The sequence below is a fragment of the Peromyscus maniculatus genome, chromosome 2 (genome assembly GCF_049852395.1).
Source record: "Peromyscus maniculatus bairdii isolate BWxNUB_F1_BW_parent chromosome 2, HU_Pman_BW_mat_3.1, whole genome shotgun sequence".
Lineage (NCBI taxonomy): Eukaryota > Metazoa > Chordata > Mammalia > Rodentia > Cricetidae > Peromyscus > Peromyscus maniculatus.
The window spans coordinates 22,646,563-22,668,359 of NC_134853.1; the positions used below are offsets into that span (position 1 = coordinate 22,646,563).

The 21,797-nt window shown below is 34.7% G+C and overlaps 2 protein-coding genes across 17 annotated transcripts in view; one reads left to right on the forward strand and one right to left on the reverse strand.

Annotated features, from left to right (window-relative positions):
- Positions 1 to 21,797, forward strand: part of Wwp1 (WW domain containing E3 ubiquitin protein ligase 1) — a 133,460-nt gene that overhangs the window by 101,394 nt on the left and 10,269 nt on the right. For 8 of the 14 annotated variants that reach the window (XM_076563851.1, XM_016001795.3, XM_076563855.1 and 5 more), the window contains one exon: positions 4,497 to 8,249. The exons of 1 other annotated variant lie outside the window; for it this stretch is intronic. In XM_076563851.1, coding sequence (XP_076419966.1) covers positions 4,497 to 4,596 — 100 coding nt within the window. In that variant the 3' untranslated portion in view covers positions 4,597 to 8,249. Of the gene's footprint in view, positions 1 to 4,496; positions 8,922 to 15,179; positions 15,310 to 21,797 lie in introns of those variants that run through there. 5 more of the 14 variants (XM_006983261.4, XM_006983262.4, XM_042270798.2 and 2 more) reach the window with 3 other exon arrangements.
- Rmdn1 (regulator of microtubule dynamics 1) overlaps positions 10,661 to 21,797 on the reverse strand; it is a 34,765-nt gene continuing 23,628 nt past the window's right edge. For 2 of the 3 annotated variants that reach the window (XM_006983259.4, XM_042270805.2), the window contains exons 5-10: positions 19,376 to 19,465; positions 16,894 to 16,949; positions 15,461 to 15,548; positions 14,240 to 14,270; positions 11,331 to 11,464; positions 10,661 to 10,786 (exon numbers count right to left, since the gene is read on the reverse strand). In XM_006983259.4, coding sequence (XP_006983321.2) covers positions 10,748 to 10,786; positions 11,331 to 11,464; positions 14,240 to 14,270; positions 15,461 to 15,548; positions 16,894 to 16,949; positions 19,376 to 19,465 — 438 coding nt within the window. In that variant the 3' untranslated portion in view covers positions 10,661 to 10,747. Of the gene's footprint in view, positions 10,787 to 11,330; positions 11,465 to 14,239; positions 14,271 to 15,297; positions 15,549 to 16,893; positions 16,950 to 19,375; positions 19,466 to 21,797 lie in introns of all 3 variants that reach the window. The other variant, XR_013048980.1, reaches the window with a different exon arrangement.

A 21,797-nucleotide genomic window follows, 5' to 3' on the forward strand; every position in this document is an offset into this window, starting at 1 on the left:
GCCCTGCTTTCTAGGCTGTCTGCTCACTCATTTGTTCCTTTTGCAGTGCTGAAGTTTTGTAATTTCATGCAAATCTGTTTATCAGTTCTTGGTTTCATTTCCTGATATAGGACTCCTTTTCAGAAAATCTATATTTGTTGTATTTTTCCTAGGTTTTCTTCTAGCTGTTTCAAGTATTACATAATGATATTTGATACATCTTAAATTGATTGTAGGTAAAGGATGAGAAATAGGGATCTGGTTTTATATTTTTACACATGGACACCCATTTTTTAGCACTAGTTGTTGAAGAAGGTATCTTTTTTCCAGTGTGTATTTTTGGTATCTTTGTCAAAGGTCAAAAGGCTTTATTTTATTGCACTGATCTGTCTGTTTTGTTTCTTTGGCTTTCTCGTATAACTTCAAATTGGGTGAGGTAATATCTCCAGCATTGTTCTCTTTGCTCAGTATTGCTTTGCTCTTTGGCATCTTTTGAAACATAGACTGTAAGAATCACTGTGGCATGTTATTTAGAGTCTTTTAGGTACAAACCTATGGGATGGCATAACTGTTTTCATATGAATTTTAAGACTTAGTTTTCTATGTCTGTGTAGAATGTCATTGGAGATTGCATTGAATCTGTAGATTTCTTTCAGTAATATAGTCATATCAATCCTACTAATCCATGAGTGTAAGTGTTCTTTCCCTCTTTTGGTCTCTTCTTCTGTTTTTATCTTGAGTGGTTTTAATAATTTCAAGGTAGAGGTCTTTCACTTTTATGGCTAACTTTATTCATTAGTGGGTTTTTGTTTTGTTTCAAAACTATTGTGAATAGAACTGCTTGCTTAAGTTCATTCTTGCCAAGTTTATTATAGGGGTATAAGAAAGCTACCAATTTTTATATGTCGACTTTGTGTCTTGCTACTTTCAAAGTGTTTATTAGTTCTAAAAATCTGGTGGAGTTTATAGTCTCTGACATATAGAATTATACTGTGCAAATAAAGGTACATTGACTTCTTCCTTTCCTATTTGTTTCCATCTGTTATTGCTCTAGTTAAGACTAAAAGAACTCTATGAAATAAGAGTAGAGAAATTAGACATTCTTTCTTTTCCTGGGTTAGTGAAAATGCTTTGATTTTTGTTTATTTTCCTGCTTACCATAATGTTGCTTATAGGTGTCATATATGCCCTTTTTGCTATAACTCTTAGATTCTTCAGGGCTTTTATCTCGAGGGGTTGTTCTCTTATCAAAGGCCTTTTCTACATCTGTGGATATGATAAGGTGATTTCTGATCTTTGTGTAATACTCTGAGGTATTTTGTATATTTTGTACTGTTCTTGAATTTCTGAAATGAAACTCAGTTATGGCGAATATTTTTTCTTTCCATTTTATGTGCGTGAGTGTTTTGCCTGTATGCATGTCTGTACTCCATGTCTGTGCCACTGGAGGTCAGGCTTTGGATCCCTAGGAACTGGAGTTACAGTTGGTTGTGAGCCACTGTGTGGGTGCTAGGACATGAATCTGGGTCCTCTGGAAGACTGAACAGTGCTCTTTACTGTTGAGCCATCTCTCCAGCCTCATGAATGATCTTTTTGGTGTGCTCTTGAATTTGATTCACCAGTATTTTCTCAAAAACCGTTACGTCAGTGTTTATCAGGGATAATCGCCTATAGTTTTCTCTTTTGCCTATCTACTTTGGGTACTAGGGTAATACTAGCCTCATAAAATGAATGTGGTAAATGCCTTCCTTTTCTATCTTATGCAATGTTTTGAAGAGTGCTAATGTTACCTTTGTTTAAAAGGCTGGTGGCATTTATTAGTGAATCCATTTAAAACTTTTTTTAAACTTGAGCAACATTGGTTACTCTTTTAATCTACTAAAAGTTGTTTATATCCTCTTGGTATAATTTTGGTTTGGTGGTAAAAGAGTATTGGCTTAATGGGATTGCGTTTTCATTGAAATAAACTTGAAAGACATGATTAAGAAAACACTATTAAGAAAGAAATGTTCTTCATTGGTGGTGATACTTATAAAGATAAGATCCTGTGGTCAGTAACTGAAGAAAATAGAGCAACAGATCACTCAAGAGTGAGAAGGGAAAGGAAGTGGGAGGCCATGACATTGTTTTCATCTATATGTAAATACTATGAAGTAAGTCTTCTAAACCAAAGCCTTAAATGAATAAAATACAACCAAGAACACGTAGTAAGAAATTCAGAAAGATCACGTAGCAGATGAACTGGGTGTGCATCAGAAAAGGAACTCTTTTACTGATTGGATTCAGAGGAAATGACATTTTTCACCTTGTTGGATTTCACTTATGATAAGAGATGAAGAGTTAAGACTATAAGAGACTAAAAGCCATGAATCAGAAGCTCAGACCAGACCCAAAGAAATTTGAGATAGGATTGGGATTTAATTCAAACAAGGGAAAATACAAATGAGTATTCTGATGAGCATTTGGATAAAAAAAATAGGTGATCAGAAAGATTTTGATTTATAACAAAAATGACTAAGGTAAATGGTGATCTCATCAGTAATATAGTTAGCCTTAATGACTCTCAGTAAGATGGGGCTTTATTAATTATGGGGTCCTACTAGTGTCATCTTCAGAGTGAGGTAGCAGCTTTGGTTTCCTAGTTACAGAGTCAATAAATAGTAAGCATTTAATTTTTCAGGTTACATGGAAAATACATGGGCAAGTCTCTTCCCTTTTTACAGATTAGCAGAAGTAGCAAATTTGATTTTGTCTATTTTGAGTACCTCAGGCTCAAAGCCAGACCTAAAAACCAGTACTTTGATATTTACATAGTCAATGCCCAATTAAAAAAAATGAGCGTATTTTATTAATATGTCTCTGTCCTTTATGAAGCAGCACAAACATAATGGCCACTTTCTTGAAACAGATCTCTTTGGAGTACTTTCAAATAATCCATTGTTGTCTGTTATTCAGCTTAACATTTCCTAAATTAAGTATTTACTAATAATTCAGAGATGACTCTGCACTTAATCTAATGGGGGAAAACTATCAGTCATGATAAGAATGCTAAAATCGAAATAAAGAGCGATGTAAGATGCTGTAGATAAACTTCTTAGAATCTCTAGCATTTAGGATGATTGTTGGTGAACAGATGAGACTTTCCCTTGCAAGGGTATTCTAGACTAAAAGATTTGACTGTAGAAAAAAGTGTGTATTATGTTAAAAAGCATAAAATAAGTTGATACTAGGCTTCCATCAGTCATTCTACATCTTTTGCAGCTTTAGCAGTAAAGGGTTTCTAAGACTGGTCTAAGCTAGTATGTCTTTTTTGCAAAGTGACTCAGGCAGTGATGTAAAGCAACATAGGGGGTGAAGAAAGGAAGTGGATGGAAAGTGAGCAGAGCAACAAATTCTTAATGGTCCAGATGAGACAGAAGGTATAGTGACAACAAAAATGATCAGGAGGAAAAAATAGGATTTAGTAGAATGACAGAATTTGGCAAAGGGTGTGTGAAGGACTGTTTTGGTATAGGAGTATATTGAAAAAAAGTTTTTTGTTGTTGTTTTCCTAACCTCAGTTACCATTAACAGTCTTTCTTTCTTGGAGCATAGTTTAAAATGAAAGGAAATCATATAAAGTCTAAATTGCTACCATCAATATATTTGTTTTTTAGTATGAAGAAACTAGTATGTTAATGATGGTTTACATACCTGCTGAAATTAGCTGCATTTTCCTCAAGACTCTTAGTTATCAGCTTTCCTAACTTGCATAGTTGGGAGCAAAAAGAAATTAGAAGTGTCTACAAAAAAATGAAGGTACAGAAAGGTTTTGACTCTTTCCTGGGTGTTCACTAAGCTGCCAAAACCATGGACACTTGAGTCTATTGAAATTAGTCCTATCATATTTTAGAAATTGAATATTACTATTTTTTTAGTTTAGTATTTTTCTTTTCATCATTAAGCCTCAAAAAAATTTCATCAGCTTTTTTCTGAGAAAAAATGGAAAATGGTCAGTTTGTAGATTAGAATTTAATATGGTGGGATTATTTAAGGAAACAAATATATGTATCTATTTTGACTATCTCTACTCAGAACTTAACTTCCACGAGAGAAGGAACTTAGCATTTTCATCACTGTATTACCAGCTACTGGGACATCTTGCACACAAAATTTCTCAGAAAATAGTGAAAAAAACCTAAGAAAAGTTATGTACTCATGGTCTATGATACAGGAATAGCAAAAGGAAACCCAATTTTTTAATCTAGTCTTTATACATATTGATATTATTTCTAAATCCATTATTCTTCTGCAAATATGTAGATATTTTATGTCTTAAAGTTGAATAGATTCCTCTATGAAATTTAGATGTGTTAGTTAATATGCTAATTATTATATTAAAATGTTAGGATACCTTTGGCAAAATTTTTACATGCATAATATTCAAGGTTTCAATGTGCTGTTAAAGAATACTGTATTAAAAATCTCTTCAGTTTATTTTATTGAAAACGTCTGATTTTGTTTTTGTTTTTGTTCAGTTTTAATCGCTTGGATCTACCACCATATAAGAGTTATGAACAACTAAAGGAAAAACTTCTTTTTGCAATAGAAGAGACAGAGGGATTTGGACAAGAATGAATGTGGCTTCTTGTCCTGGAGGAGCTCTTGCATTTAAATACCCCAGCCAAGAAAAATTGCACAGATAGTGTATATAAGCTGTTCATTCTGTACAGTTAATTTTCTGAATCTTTCAAAGTATCAATGTTTTCCGTTCTTCCACAGAAATATGCAAAACATTTCATCATTTTCTACTTTATTTATTGTTCCCTTGAAATGACTGACCAGGAAAAAGATCATCCTTAAATTTTGAAGCAAGAGAATTTATTAAGAAGTATATATCTATATAAGCATATGACAGTGGCTCTAGTTTTATAGAGCACCAGGTGTACTAAACATGGCAGCCATTCACTCACAAAGCTCTGAATTTGCTTTGCCTTGTTTCTTTTAATCCAGAGGAAAAGTGCAAATGTTCCATGTTCTTCTTCCTAGGTGACATCTGATTGTGTTTAGTTGCATGGCTGTTCAGGAAGGTATTTAGGGCTTAGGCCAAGTCTTTAAGTGTATTTTTAAAATGCTGCTGGCTTTTCTGAAGACAAGTACTTCAATTTACCGAGTTCTAAATGAATAGATAAAAAAAAATCTCCCATCATTGTTATATCAGTAAACACAGAAGTCATGTAATAGATCCAATAGTGTCGAGGAGCAGCTGGAATTGATTTGGTGAGCAGCAGAGGTCTATTTACATGTTACTTTGGGATGCTGGATATTTGTGGAATTTCAAAGAATCAGGCATTTCTGTACTTAACATTTTTAAACTTGTAATGTGCTTCAAATTTAATTAATAATAAATTGATAGTTTAATACTTAGGGATATATAAAGGTACTGAACTTTGATGCTTTTGTGCTCAAGGTTTAGTTTTATGAAATTAGAGATGTAATTAAACTAAATGGATCAAAAAGCTGCATAAGTATTTAAATATTCACAATAAGAACTTTCTATTAGTGTCTACATATCCCCCTTTAAAATTCATGAAACTTGTTTCCAAATTCAGTAGGTACATTAAAAAATCCTTTGTGCCCCCCATTTTATATAGTTCAAGTTTTCTCCAAATAACACTGATTTTCATTATGAGGGCATTCATGGTGTATGAAAAAATTTAAAATCTAATGTGAACGATATTGCTACTTTTAGCAAACTGGGCTTCCTAATTAATATAAAAATATTTTCCATTTTTATCCTTCTTTCCATATGCACTTCAGAGTTCATTAACTTAAAATTTTGTAACTATGAAATTCACTTAGAATTACAACTTCTACTCACTAGTTTAGTTTTGCCAAGATTTTATTTTTCTACATATTTAGATTATGTTCAATTTTATTCAAAATTCAAAAAGAAAAAATAAAACCAGTAATTTTCATAGTTGATAAACTACAGAAAATCTGGTTATTTTCAAGCTTAAAGAATTTTTTTTAATCCTAATATAAGACAAGTAATATAGTAGAGGATGGCCAGTCTTTAAAAGTATGCATAAATTATTCTGTAAAATAATAAACTATTATGATCGAAAGTATTGGCTTTCATTCAGTGGAGGTATTTGAGACTATCATTTTGCAGATATGGTTCAAGGTGGCTTTCAGGTGGCATTTCAGGGAGCTGGTTCTTTTTGTTACCTCACACTGGTAACAGCCCATAAGACCAAACCAATTTTCTGGTGAAGACTAGTTTGCAGACCTCATCAGGCCCATCTATCTTTCATATGCAGTTATATTTTTAATACATACAGACTTGTCTTATCTTCTCAGTAGTGAACATAAAATCAAAGAGATGTAGTTCACCTCCTGTCTTCTCTCCTTCCCATCCCTATTCTGAACTGGACCCACTATACAGTCATAACAAAATGGGAGATGAGGGAGACTTAGAGATGGGCTAATAATACATTATAATAGTGATGGTCCCAACATCACCAATAAATTGAGCCTAGGGAATGGTTCATAGGCTTAAAACAATTTTACCAGTCAACTCAGGCCAACTATCTTTGGGGAAAGAACCTACTATTTGGTTTTTTGTTTTGTCCTTGTCTTTTTTTTTTTCTTTTCTGTACTTTCTAGGCAGTTGAAAATAAAAATGTAACTATTTCCTCAAGCTGATTTCACCCAGTTCTCCTGAAAACTAAATAAGGTGTTGTATATCTACTCAATTAATTGCCAGACACCCTTGCTTTTGTTTGGGGTTGCAAAGACCCTAATGAGTAAGCTGTTTCTGAACTGAGAGTGGTAATGGGGTTTCCCTGAATCTGAAAACTCTTAAAATTGTATGCCCAGAGCTGTCTCTTCAGGAGACTCTGGTTCTTGGAGAACCATGTAGATGCTCCTGCTACATTATTGCTACATGTTCGTTTCCTGGAACAAGGCCTAACCTTGCCCTGTGGCTAGTCATGTTTCCTGCACTCCAGTATTCTTAGTAAACTGATGCCAAACAAACGTAGTTTATTGTAGGCTTATTGTGTCTTAACATTTAATTAAACATTAACATGATCTAGTAAACAATGAAGAAGCAAAACAAATCAGTTATTGAAACGTGAAATGAAAGTTCTCCTGTAACATGCCCTACTTCTTAATCTGTTGAACATAGAGATCAAGTTTAATGTCAACTGGGAATTTGACATAAATCTAAAAGTGCTATGTACTAAATTCTAAAAGCTCTACTCCAAAATTCAACCAAGGAGAATGCAACTAAAGTGATGATAGTATTTCTGTTTAAAGCAGTAATTCTATGTTTTTCTCATGAACTATTTATTCTCTTGGTCCTTGTGGTTAACTTGGTGTTTTGTTTTCATTATGCTTTTTTAAAGATGAGACAAATCTGACAAGCTATGTTGTAGCATCCATTGCCTGTTGATGGTTCACACTGGGAGTATTTTGTTATCAAGAAGTGACAACAGATTCACTGCCGAATATGAGGGGAAAGGGGACAACCAAATAACCAAGAAGACCCCCAGCTTTTCCCTGGTGTGCTCAAAGGCCTATGCTCCCCTAGCCATTGCACTACCAATAAACAAATCCAAATTCAGCTTTTATGCAGTCCTCAAAGGTAGGAGACACAGTTAAGGAGAGGAAATCACCCATTGCTATGTCTGTAGTATGTTTAGCATAGAGAATACAACAAACTATGTGCATGGGGAAATTTACCTTCTCAAACAAAGTGAGGTCTGGATTGCACACAGAGTCAGATGGTAATTTTACAGGAAGGAGAGATAATGGCATTAAAGGGTGCATTCTCTGAGCAGTGGTCTCACCCTTGGGCCCACATCAAGAACCAAGGTGAAACCTTATGAATAAGGCTCTTGGAAGTAAAAACAAGAACTTAGAAAATACACAGAATCTCTGTGTCTTCCTGGTCATTTATCCCATGTAGGAAAATAAATATATAAAAAAATAGGTCATAACAGCTTTAAAATTTTATTTATTAGTATATATTCACTATACAAAATAATGGGTTTCACTGTGACATTTTCACACATGCTCTGACATGTCCAGCCCACCATTACCTCCTTCCTCTTCCCAAGTAATCTGCCTTCTACTTTCATGTCATTTGTTTGTTTAATTTGGATCCACATGCAGTATCCATCTGAGCTTATATAGACTTAACAAGGTCATCTTCAGTTCCACCCTTTTGGCTGCAAATGAGGTAATTTCACTTTATGACTGAATAAAACTGGTTTGTTAATATATACATTTTCTTTGTCCACTTGATAGACATCTACACTGATTCCATAACTTGTTTGTGAACAATGCCACAATAAACATGAATGTAAAACATCTTTAGTTTTAATAGCCACAAATCAGAAAAAAATCAAATACCTTCAACAGGTGGATACAAGAGTATATCCATGTAATAAAATATTAACACTAAAAGGAAAAAATATTGATTGAACTTAGTTGTTATAAGAGGATCTGGCTAAGTGAAAAGGCACAATCTCCAAAGGTTGTATTCCAGAAGATTGCATTTGCCTAAGAGTCTTGAAATGACAAATGTATAGCAGATTAGCTGTAGGGTGTGTCAGGAATATAAGAGGGACTGGAAGTTGCTGACTATGGCTATATAGAGCACTAGATGTCTGAGTAAAACAAATCTGTATCATGTCTGTGTTGGTAGTTATAAAAATTTGTATAATGAGGTTACTAAGAACTAGACATAAAATGAGGACATCTAAAAGTTGTAAAATTTGAATTAAGGTCTACAGATCATACCAGTATGTTCTTAGTTTGTTATAAAACCATAGTTACATGTCATCCAAGGGCAAACAGGAAGAAGGGTATTCAGAACCTGATTGTACTATATTATGTAATTTCTTGTGAATCTTAATTATTTTAAAATAAAGAAGGTCTATAAAGCATCAGAAGATAGATCCTCTAATCCACAAAAGTCTTCATTACTGGAAAATACCTTGTTTCACAAAAAGAACTCTCCAGAAATAATTTTTTTGTGTGTGAGTGCTAGGGATTGATTCCAGGACCTTTGAGGTGATAACAAAAATTCACTAGAAAAGCCATTCTAAGGGATAAACCCACAGAAGCAGCTGGGATACATATCTGGTTAAAAAAAAAAAAAAAAAAAAAAGCCCTTATTTAAGAAGTACAAGGACCTGGATATAATGTAAAAAAATTAAGTTCTTTAGCATAATATACTAATGTGAATATGAAAAGTAGCTAAACTTCACAACTAAACAATTAATAAAGATATGAAGTGGTTGCTGACAAAAGTCAGGAAGGGAAAAAAATGAAGAAAAAGATAAAACAAAACAAAAAACCCAAACCCCAGAGTGTGCAAATGAAGACAATTATCATGTTTTTAAGCAAAACAAAATGTATCAAAAATGGAAATGAAAGTAGAAAATGAAACAAGTTAATTTCAAAGTCATGAATATGAAAGCCAAAGAAGACTGAATATAATTAACTGGAGTCCAGAAGACAAGATGAAACATGGATTCTCAGAGGCTGATCTGGAATGAAGGACAGGTGATAACAACTGGATTGGCCTCTCCAAATGTCTATGTTGTAAGATGTGGGAAAAAATTTTCTGTACTAAAACCATCTGCTGCAAATCAAATTCTTGTCTCAAAAAGCAGTTTTTTTTTTGGACAGTTAAGGGAATCTGAGTATGTCTTGTTATGAGATAATGTAATAGGTGTGGTGATGTATTTGTTTTGGAAGATGTAGTATTTATTCTGAAAAGCATAAGGCACAGCTGAGACACTTAAGGGTATGATATCTGTAATTTCAAAGGTTTAAAAATCCATTATATATGAATAGATATACATATATAAATAGGATATAGCAAAGTATTAACACCTTAAATCCAAGTATAGGATGTATTCCAACGTTTGAAAGTTTACATGGTAAAACAGGTACAGCACACACCTACACATTTTGCTGTAATTTATTAAAACATTACAATTCTCATGTCTTTTGGAGAAAATATGCCTATACACAGTCTCACATTTGTTTAGTGTAAGTGGCATTCAAGCTTCAGGTGTTACAAAATGTTCAGTTTGCTGTGGTGGTGCCTCAGACGGAAGTGATAGCACCTTGCCTGTTAAATACATCCATTTCCTTCTCACCCTGAAGTCTGTGTCCCTCCATTCTATAAAGGATTACAATTTGTCAACTGACAAATTCAACCCATACATGAAGCTATAACACATTTTAAAAAGGAAAAGCTTCCATAATATTTTTTCTTATCTGGGCTGACTTCTATGACACATCTCTTAGGTTCTTTATGCCAGGAACCCACAACATCGTAAACACCTAACTCTTGTTTTACCTTTTCTCTAAGATAGCAACTTTCAGTCAGTTACAACATGAAAACCATTCTCTCATATGACACCTGTTCACAAAGGCTTCTTTTAAAAACCTCTCATCCTGATGTGATCAGTTCTTACATATCCCATACCATTTTTTCCTATTGGCATTCCAAATTGAAAATGTCTGTATGAACCAGAGAAGTGTATTACTGCTACTCTTAGGGCAATGTGGCAGTTTCTTTTACCCATTTACTTGTGAAGAAACCCAGAATTTTGTACATTTATTGTGTAAAATGGTCACACATCAAAGAACTAGGGAAAAAAAAGCCACAGAATCATTATGGTTAATGTATCATTTTTATAAATCAATGAAGTACAAAGTGTTAGGTACATTGTTGCCTTCTCCAAAAAATTCTCAGTTCTTGTCACAAACCTGTAAGCAACTGAGCAGCTTCTGTCTGTATCTAAAGTAAAAAAAAAACACATTACATATAAATAGTGCAGCCAGAAAATGAAAATTGTTAATTAGACTGGTTTCTAGGGGTTTCAAGATAATAAAGACAGGACATGGTATGAATAAGGTCTCTGGATAGTGATGATTAGATGAAACTCCAAGAGAACTCTAGTTCATTCTCTTAACCTTCCATATCCTAACCCCAACTCCATTCCCCCAGTGTCAGAAATTGAACCAGGTCTTTGTGCATGTCAGATAAGCATCTATGGCTGAGTTGACTCGTACATTTTAGAAATCACATCTGATTTTATATATATATATATAAATAGATACACATCAATTTTCTGCACTGCAGCAAGCAACTTATAACATTTGGTGATAGTAACTAAAGAGTTCTCATTGTAAACTGTAAAGGTAAATAAACAAATGGGCACTTGTACTTTCCACAATACTATGCATTTAAACAATTCTACTTTTAAAGAAGTTCTCAGTTCATTTATTTACTAATGCCTCAATGAAAGCCTATCTGCCTTACTTTATTACAGATATTTTACCTGTTTATCTTCTTCTGTGTGTGCTGGATAACCCTTGGCTTTTACCAGCCAGAAAGCAGCAAGCTTTTTGTTGTTTAGTTTCAAGTATGTCTTTCCTAAAAGCAGCAAGTTTTTGCTGTAGAAGTTTGGATCCACTGTACATAAGGAAGAGAAACAAAGTCAGCTCCAGAGAAATAGTGTTTTTATTTTTATAGGTTTAAATTTTTTGGTCTAAATTCTAATAAAATTGTGTGGTAAAACAATGATTAGGCTAATATATTTTGTTCAATTGTTACCTTTTAAAAACCACCCTAAGATAATTATGTATTGAATATACTTATGGGCTCCATATATACTATACCAAGGTCTCACTTTAAGAATTAAGTATATGGTATCTTCATGCTGATAGAACATGAGCTATATAAGAACCATTTCCTTTTTAAACCACCCATCCTTATTGTATTCCAATTGCCTAGAATAGTGTAGGGAAAGTAATATACTTAGTGCATTTGTTCAGTGAATGAGGGAATGCATGAAGTCATGGTTAATATAAATTTGATCAATTTGTTAAATGTCTCCTATACTTAGGTACAGAGAGGGAAACATGAACACAACTAAATACTTTGCCAGATATAAACTTATGCACTATAAGAAGTCACATTTAAAAAACAAACAAACAAAAAAAAAACCCGACAACTAATTGATAAACATCTTGGAGGATGAACAGGATTTTAACAGCTATAGTAGAGAATATTCTTGGTTGAAAGAAAAGTACAGACAAAGCTTAGCAATGTGAGAATAGAATAGTGGTTACCAGAAGCTGGATAGGGGATCACAAAAGTAGGGAAATATTTTTAACAATTTACTATATATTTTTCAAAGACTTACAAGACTCCAGTATTTCCCAATACAGAGATGATATATGCTTGAGATGGAGATAACTTTTGACTTGATAATTACTTTATGTATGAATACACTGAATTACCAATGCTCCATAAATATGTATAATTATATGTTAAATAAAAATATTTTTTAAGAAGTCTATGAAGGCAAGTATAAAAGAATCCTCTCACTAACTTTTTGTTTCATGTTGTTTTTATTGAGAGAGAATTCTGCTGTGTAGTCCAAGTAAGCCTGGAACTGAAAAATTCATTGTGACTCAATTTCATAGTACCTCAGTCTCCTAAGTGCTGGTGGTGACAACAGTCATGCACACCACACTCAGCTCTAACTTCACATAGTTTCCTCTTAATAATCTTGGCCTTTCTTTATTCCAAGCATGCTTTCGTAGGCCAGGGATGAAGCTTGGTAATAGAACACATGCCTAGCACATACCAGGCTCTAGGTTTAAAAAAAACAAAAAACAAAAAAAAAAGCCTACTTTTTCCTGGATAGAACTTATGATTACCTGCATTTGCTTAAAACTCAGAGTCATTTAGTTTCTTTGATTTCAACATTTTAAGGTTAAGTACACTGATTTATGCATCTACATCCTCATCCAGGAAGTCAGCCAAGTACCATATGTGAAGAAATAGAAATATAATCATGAGCCAAAAAGAAAAATATCCCATCTACTCACACACAGCCTTACACACACAAACAGCAGAATCAGGAGACCCATATGGGAGGTATATGACACACAACATGGGAGGGTCTTCTGGACTAGAGCAGGCATCCTTATACTTACAGAAAGTGACGGCTTAGATAAAATCCTATGTGCAAGTGGAGCTACCAAGGATTTAACTCCATGAGCAGAGGAGCACAACTTCATTCAGGACTGCCAAACCTTATCTTAAGGTCTAATTTTTGCTTTAGAATTACAGTTTCATACACCTTTGAGATAATTTCATTCTTAGATTCATATTCATGAATAGGATCAGTTCATATTCATAATATGCTCAAAAATCATCAATAAAATGAGCAGTGAACAAAACTCTTGAGTTAGAAATATTGAACATTCAAACATAGTTATCACCAAATTGCTTAAGCACCTCAAATTAAAAAAAGATACCTTAGTTTTCTGTTATTAGGAAATGTGGGTATCATATGCCTATAAAATTCCAATAATTGGAAGCTGAGGCAGGAGAATTGGTACATTGAGGCCAGCTTGAGTTTTGTAGTGAGAACTATCAAAAAGAAAATGAAAAGGTATTTGGAGTGGCTTTTATGGTACATTTGGTCACAGAAACTTCTTTTTCTATTATTGTTTCTTCTTGTTTGGGGGACTGAACTGAGGGCCTTGTGCATGTCAGCAAAGCCCTGTGCCATTGAGTTAACAACCACAGACCTATATGTTTTTTAAGGAGAAATGTAGGACAGGCAAGCAACAGAGTTACAGGAGTAGCCATTTTTTTTTTTTTTTAATCAAAGTAAGAAAAACAAACTCTTTCACAATGGAATGCAATATACTGCATTAGCCTGGTTTTAAATAGTATCCATTCAGGTGCCTCTAACTAACTATAAAATATCAAATTAGACAATTTGTGCAAGCTGCCTCATAAAAAATTACATTAAATGATGGGAACATTACTGAATTGGAACTCTGAATTTAAGTGCAATTCCTATTTAGGTGATCCTTATTAAAAAAAAAAATTAAAATTTGAGGCTGGAGAGAGAATTCATGGTTAAGATCACTGAATGTTCTTCCAGTGGACCTGGGTTCAATTCCCAGCACCAACATGGCAACTCACAACTGTCTGTTAACTCCAGCCCCAAGGGGATGCCCTCTTCTGGTCTCTAAGGACACCAGACATACACGTGGTACACAGACATATATGCAGGTCAAATACCCATACATATAAATTTTTTAATTTTATATTATCTAATGTGAAAGATAAAGCAAATATATATTTATCTTGATTTATAATTTTCTATGACATAGTCAACACCGAGACAATATTATTCGAATAGTTGAAATAAAAGTATTTCACCTTGTTCTGCCCTGTGAAAGTATTTCAAGGCCTGTTAAGAATACAAAGAGTAAAATAGAATAGAAAGAATTAGATTCAATAACTCAGGAAAAAAAAAAAACAAAACCCATATTTTCTTTAAGATTTATTCTTACTATTAAAGGTGTCAGGAAGTAAATGATTATTAAAAGAAATAAGTTCAGTAGGGAGATTAACATAGGTTTAATATAACACTATTAAATCATCCAAAACTAGGATTTTAATAATGAAGATCACTTCTTATAATTACCTGGTTGAGTTTGTACCAGACTATCCTGGCACAAAGTTATGGAACTGATCATGCATAATTCAGCTGCTACCATTCTCCTAAGTCATGATAGTCATACTTCTCATACAAACTAGATATGATTAAATGGTGAATTCATTCACTGCTTATACTTTTTGAGGTATAGAGGTAGGGGTGTGTGTGTGTGTGTGTGTGTGTGTGTTTGGCTTTGACTGGGAATGGAAAGAAACCAGGTTCCTCAACATCTGATTGTATACCATAGATTCCTAGGGACAAACAACAACAAATACTCCTTACTATGATAGGAGAAATACTAGGATAAATTTTTTCAACTGCCAAGTTCCTTATATTTTGAAAATTAAGGGATAAATAGACTTAAGATTTTCATCCAGTAGGCTAGGAAGGTAGGTCAGTGGTAAGATCCTGGTTCAAACCCCAGCATTCAAAGGGTGGACTTTAAAGCTTGTATACAAATTCTTTTCAAATTTTATTTTTATAGGAAAATCAAACAGCCTTTAAAATATGAGGAGCCTTTCACACTCAATAATTTTTTTTAAAATCAATTCTTACATGTTCTTCATTTCTCTAGATGACTTGCTATGTATAATATCTAAAACTTACTGAATGGATAACAATTACTATCTTTCTCTATTTTATGACTTCTATGTGGCATAGATTACAAACAGAAAATGGAGGTCTGTTTTCGCCATTAGCTACTTTTGCTGACAATATACCAGAATTATCAGCCTAAACCACTCACCTAAACAACAAGGAAAAAAAAAACAGCACTCACCAGTCCTGGACAGTAAGTATTAAGCCTTTGTGATATTGTTGAATTGGATCATTAGAAACTCGCTCAAGTCCCTCACAGAATCAGATCTCCATATGTGTGGACACTGTAGAATGGTACTGTAGTTAATAAATCGGTACTAACTTAACAAAGGACATCATACTACCTCCTCATAGGTGGAACTAGGAGGATTTGCAAACAGCACTTTAGCAATTCTTCTTTGATACCAAGGCATTTCAGCAAATGTATAGCACCTACAGGGCAAGAAAGAGATAGCATTACACATTCAAATTGTACGATTTTTACTCAGAGAACCAAACATTTTAATAGATATTATAAAAGGAATCCTCTATAATTATTTTAAATAACTGGAACTTTACATGATACATAGTTGGTTAATATTCATACTTAGTTTATTATCTAGAGACAGACCTGATTCAGGAGTTGGGTCTATTTTGTGATTAAATGTAAACAACTGTGGTCACTTTGTGCCAGGTACTGGACCAACATTACTCTCTTTCTTATTTGTTCCTTAGAACAACTAAGCGACACAGGATCGTTATTACAATTTGTTTTAAGTTTTCTTTTGAGAATGGCTTAGATGTATCCCAGGCTAGCCATGAACTCCTAATCCTTTTCTGCCTCATCTTCACTGTTGAAGGGCTTATGCCTGGCTTACTACTAGTTTTGAATAAGAAAATTCAGAATTTTTTTAAATGACAAAACGTAATGTACTATACATGAATAACAATATCAGCCACTAATTTATGCCCATTTAAAAAAGAGTGAAGCAAATAATTAGCATCCAAAAATAATGACAACTTTCTGAAGTAGGAAAAAAACTGTTTCAGATCTTTGACTAGAGACTGAACTCCTTGAGGCATAGATTGTATCACACATTTGCTTATTGATTAAGTGGCTGTCCTTTGATAATTATTAATCTTCAGTGGGTAGTTTATCTGAAAAGTATTTCTTTTGTAAAAGAGTACGACAGACTTTTATACCAGCAAATATTTAAAACATTAGTATGCCCTCATACCAGCAAAATAATTCCTCATATTGGACACAAGGTCACATTGAAACTGGAAGAAAGATTACATAGTTCTCCAGAATATTCAAATCTCAATCTGATGTTTTGAAGATACAAAGACCTCCTGTGGCAACCTACTGTATTTATAAGAATGCAGTTTTATTTAGCATTGTAAATGAGGTCTTTCCCAAGAAAGGAAATCTAGAGGTCTACAGAAAAAAATCTTAAAGTCTTTTTAGTTTTCTTGGGATTTTTATTTTTCTGGTGGTGAGAAAGAGGGTTTTGAGACAGGGTCTCATGTGAACGATACTGCCCCGAACTCATTAATCTTCCTGCCATTGTCTAAGTGCTAGGATTACAGGCATGCGCCACCATGTCTGCCTACATTTACTATCTTCTAGCAATATATACACAAGTGCTATTTAGTGATTTAATACTCAGCTCTGTTAAATAGTATTTTAAATAGTTTATTTCGCTTAGATATATATTGTAAAATAAAATATTGCTTATACATAGTACGAAATAAGATCACACTAAATAGGACAGAAACATTACTGAAATTTTCTTACCAAATACCCATAAGGTGAATTGAAGTAGCATCTTTAGGGTTCAGCTCAATGGCTTTCTGTTAAGAAATAAAATCTTTCTAAACACCAAAGCAGCAGTGAATTAAAAAAAGAAAAGTATAACTCTGCATTTTAAAAGATGTGTGTGTGTGTGTGTGTGTGTGTGTGTGTGTGTGTGTGTGTGTGTGAGAGAGAGAGAGAGAGACAGAGACAGAGACAGAGAGACAGAGAGAGAGAGAATGAGAGAGACAGAGAGAGAGAGAGAATAAATACCACACACTTGCAGGTGCCCATGGACACTAGAAGAGGGTGTTGGGCCATTTGGCGCTGGAGCCCCCTACTGTGGGTTCTGGGAATTGGACTGGGGTCCTCTGGGCGAGCAGTCTCGGCACTTTCAACCACTGAGCCATCTCTCTAGCCCCAAACCTGCATTGTAATCAAAACAGCGTTTTCCCTCAGGACACATTCTTCCCCTTCACTGCGCCCCCCATGTGTGTTTGTTTATATGGGTTTAGGTGAAAGGTTAAAGCCAGATGTCTCCTCAATCATTCTTCACCCGGATTTTACCAACCTGGAGCTCACTGACTGGTTAGACCAGCTGGCCAGCAAGTCCCGAGGATCCTCTTGCCTTTGCCTCAGCACACACTAAACGAAGAAGTGCCCATCTCCACACATAACATTTTACATGGATGCTGAGCAGTCAAGCTCTGGCCCTCATGGTTGCATGTCAGATATTTTATACACAGCCGTCTCTTCACCCTCATATTCTTAATTGGTTCAAGTTGTTCAATACACTATTAAAGACTTAGACTAAAGATATATTTTACATGCTTCAGAAATTGGTTTAGGAGGTGAGAAACCCCATAAAATATACAAATTAATCTAATTCTGAAAATAGTTTAATAAAGCACAATTGTTACTATTTCTTTAAGATAAAAGGAAGGATAAATAAGTCCTTTATGTTAAATTTAATTGAATATTGGAGAAATGTCTTCTCATTATCACCTCTACCCAAATCAATGTGACACAAAACCATTTTATGTACCCCTTTAAAAAGAATAAAACATACTGCTTCCAGAGCTGGAGGGATGGTTCAGCAGTTAAAAGCACATGCTGCTCTTGCAAAGGACTTGGGTTTGGTTCCCAATATCCCTGTGGCAGGTTAACAACCATCTGTAAGTACAGTTCCAGGGGTTCTGACACCATCTTCTGACCCTCTGGGCACTGCATGCATGTGGTGCATATACATATGTACAGGCAAAACACCCATTACAGAAAGAAGAAGAAGAATACTTCTAATTTATACTGTAAGGTGACACTAATTCTGTGATGCAATCTTAATTCAGGTATATTAAAACATAGGACATGTAAACAAACTGTAATATGTAACAATACTTGTTTGAGAAGTTAGGTGTCCTGGTTTCTAGTCCAATGTTATTTTTCTCTAGTAACTACATAAGCCAGAAACTGGGACTTGTAGCCATCAGCTTCTGAGGAGTTACTGAGTAGCATACCCAGCCCATTCCTACATGTGCTTTGAGATGATCTATAATAATAAAAGATTTTTAAATGCTGAACATTTCTATGGTAGTTTTGCTCTCTGTGTAAGAATAATAAAATAGTGTGCACATGGAATATGAAATATATAGATTTCTGTGTAATTTTTACCACTGAACAAAAATTACTAAAAGAAGTAAATTAATTTTAAGGAGAAATTTCAAACAACATAAAATACACACAGCATAATCATAAACAAAATCATTACTACTAATAAAGGTGTGTCAATTGTATTAGACTATTATATTTTAACTAATGGGCATTCAAAACCTTCCACAGAAACTGGCTTAGCCTGTGACTTTTTTTTTTTTTTTGAGACAGTGTCTCAGAATTGTCCTGAACTCACAGATATCTCTGATTCTGAGTACGTGTATTAAAGGCATGTGCCACTACAGATAGCAAATTTTTAAATTCAATACAGGGTTATCAGTTGTGCTACAAATGGTTTGAAAAAGTTTGTACACTGGAACTTTTCTTTTGGAGCATTCACTCTTGAATGCCATCTCTGATACTGTAGAGAAGCTTGGGCTAGACCCCTAAACAACAGGACAAGTAAAGAGGAACTAAGATAGATGAGACGCCATCATGAATCTCCCAGCCCTAGCTAAGTAAAGCATATAATGGTTGTAGCTCTACCAAGCAAGGCAAAAGCACTAATACATTCAATTGACCCAGAAAATGGGAAGAAATAATGAACTATTATTGCTGTATCCCACTAGGCTTTGGCTGTGCTTTTTAAAATGAGATAGGTCTTGTTCTGTTTCCTCGGATAGGTCCCTAACTCCTAGGCTCAAGTAATCTCATGCCTTTGCATACAAGAGTTGGCATACAAGTATGCAGTAACATGTTCTCTATACAGTAATTGAAACTACAACACATCCACTCAGAAAACTACTGACTTCTTAAATTGATGAACTTAAATCAGTACCTCAAAATGTTCCTTGATAATGTAGGCATTTGCAATCTTGACCTTGATGCCTTCATAGTCTCCAACATCACTAATGCAGATCGCATACCACTAAAAGTAGGAAAAATAAAAGATGAGAATGCTGATCGTAATAAAAAATTACACGAGTACTCTCCATTGTTGTTCTCATTTAGCAAAATGTTACTTAGCATAATGATGAATTAAGAACAAAAGGTACAAATAAAAGCAGACATGGCCCCCTAGGAACTAAAGGATAGGACACACAGAGCTATAATACAAGGTAGAAAGTGGTGAAATCTAAGACAATTGCCAATATAACAGAGAAATAACATCTGAATATACATTTAGATAGGGTTGTAATGAATGACTCATTGTACTGTCTCATCTCCTTTTTCAACATCTGTATTGCTATAAATAGAAAGTCACAACTGCCAGCTATAACATCACCTTCATAGCCACTGTTGGACAATGGACCCCAACTGAGACGATCTGAGTTTCTCTACAAAGAATTAAGTCTAAATATCTAAACTTCATAAACTCAGGTGTTATGGAGAGCCACCAGATTTATGGTACATTTGGGGAAAAATTGTCTGCAGTAAAAAATATTTGTGAAGACTGAGCTAGTTTTTCTTGGGGGACCAGAAGGACCTGCCTATGAGTTCTGTGCATGCAAGTTTCTTATTATATTCCTCCCCTGTGTATGAGCTATAGCTAAAGGATCCAAATACACAACATAAAAAGATATAAATTTATTTAAATCTACTTTCCACAGAAACTTTCTGTGTCCTGGCATGTTTAGTAGAAATAAAATGGCACATTTTGAAACACACATATACACACCTCTCTATAGACTATTATTATTAAATCTGTTATCCAGTTGTACAAATTCAGTTCATTAGAAGGGTTAAACAGGATTTTAAACTTGCTGCTCAGACCTCCTCCCACATATCAGAGCGATTGAATAAAATAATCTCTTATGAATGGCTAGTGGTACAGTTCAATGGCAGGGTGTTGGGGTATCATGTGCAACCCACTGTGCCACAAACACAAAATTTCCTTTTTAAAAAAGGGATTTATTTAGCCAGGCAGTGGTGGTGCACATCTTTAATCCCAACAATCGGGAGGCAGAGGCAGGTGGATCTCTGTGAGTTTGAGGCCAGTCTGGTCTACAGAGCTAGTTCCAAGACAGCTAGGGCGGTTACAAAGAAACTGTTTCAAAAATCAAAAAGAAAAAAGGAAGAAAAATAATTTATTTTATGTATATTGGTGTTTTGTCTGCATGTATGTCTGTATACTGTATGTGCAGTGCCCTAAGGACAGAACAGAGCATTAGATCCCCTGGAACTAGAGTTACAGGTGGCTGTTAGCCACCATGTAGGTGCTGAGAACTGAACCTAGGTCTGCAAGACTAACAAGTGCTCTGAGCCATCTTTCCAGCCTCTAGAAAGTCTTTAATGCATTTACTACCTATACACGAAACAAACATGGAGCATTTTCTCCTTGATTAGCCTACCATTTATTAGACTATTCCTTAAGCTTATACTGCAAGAGCTGATGTCATGCTTATACTAGCAGTAGCAGAAGTATGCTAGTTAGTGTCTTCTCTTTCCATATCCACCCATTTCAATTTCTAAAATGTCCACTATCTAAAATCAGTTTACATTTAAACTTCTGTTGTTGGTGGTGTTGGTGTTGGTGGTGTTGGTGGTGGTGTGTGTGACAGAATGAGTATGGAGGTTAGAGCACAACTTTTGGGAGTTGGTTCTCCTTTCCTTGGAGGACTAAGAATCTCTTGTTTTGGTTGTTCTCATATTCTAGGCTGCCAGCTACCAGCTTTATGGAAATTCTCTTGCCTCCACTTCCCACCTCACCATAGGAGTGTTGGAGTTACAGTTGTAAGCCATCCCATCTGGTTCTGCCTCAATTATAGGAAAATTAATCTATATGCTGCTCTAGTGCTCCCTTGGGCAGCACATATACTAAAATTGGAACTATATAGATGCTGCTGTAGTCCTGCCTAACAGAAGTTAAGACAAGTCTCTACAGCATCAGATTGTTTCTGAGTAACTCAACTATGTTTGAGAACACAGCCCAGGAATAATTTCAGTACTACTTAGAGGAGGAAGGGCAAGAGAGCAGTAGCAGAGTAAGACTCTTAGACATTTTTTTTCTTCACTGGAATAGCAAATTTAATCGCTAAAATCCCAAAATCCCTTACAAGAGCTAAGGGAATAAATTGATGAAATTATAGCACCTAGTTTTAGCCTTCTAATAAGAGCACTAAAAAAAAGCAGAGGGAGAAGTTTGCCAGTGTATGCCACCCCTTGTTCCAGGCAGCATGTTATGGAGAATACCCTTCCTCTTTGGTTAAAGTAGGAACAGAGAATCAGTTCAAGCTTTTAGATTTACAAACCAGTCCTGC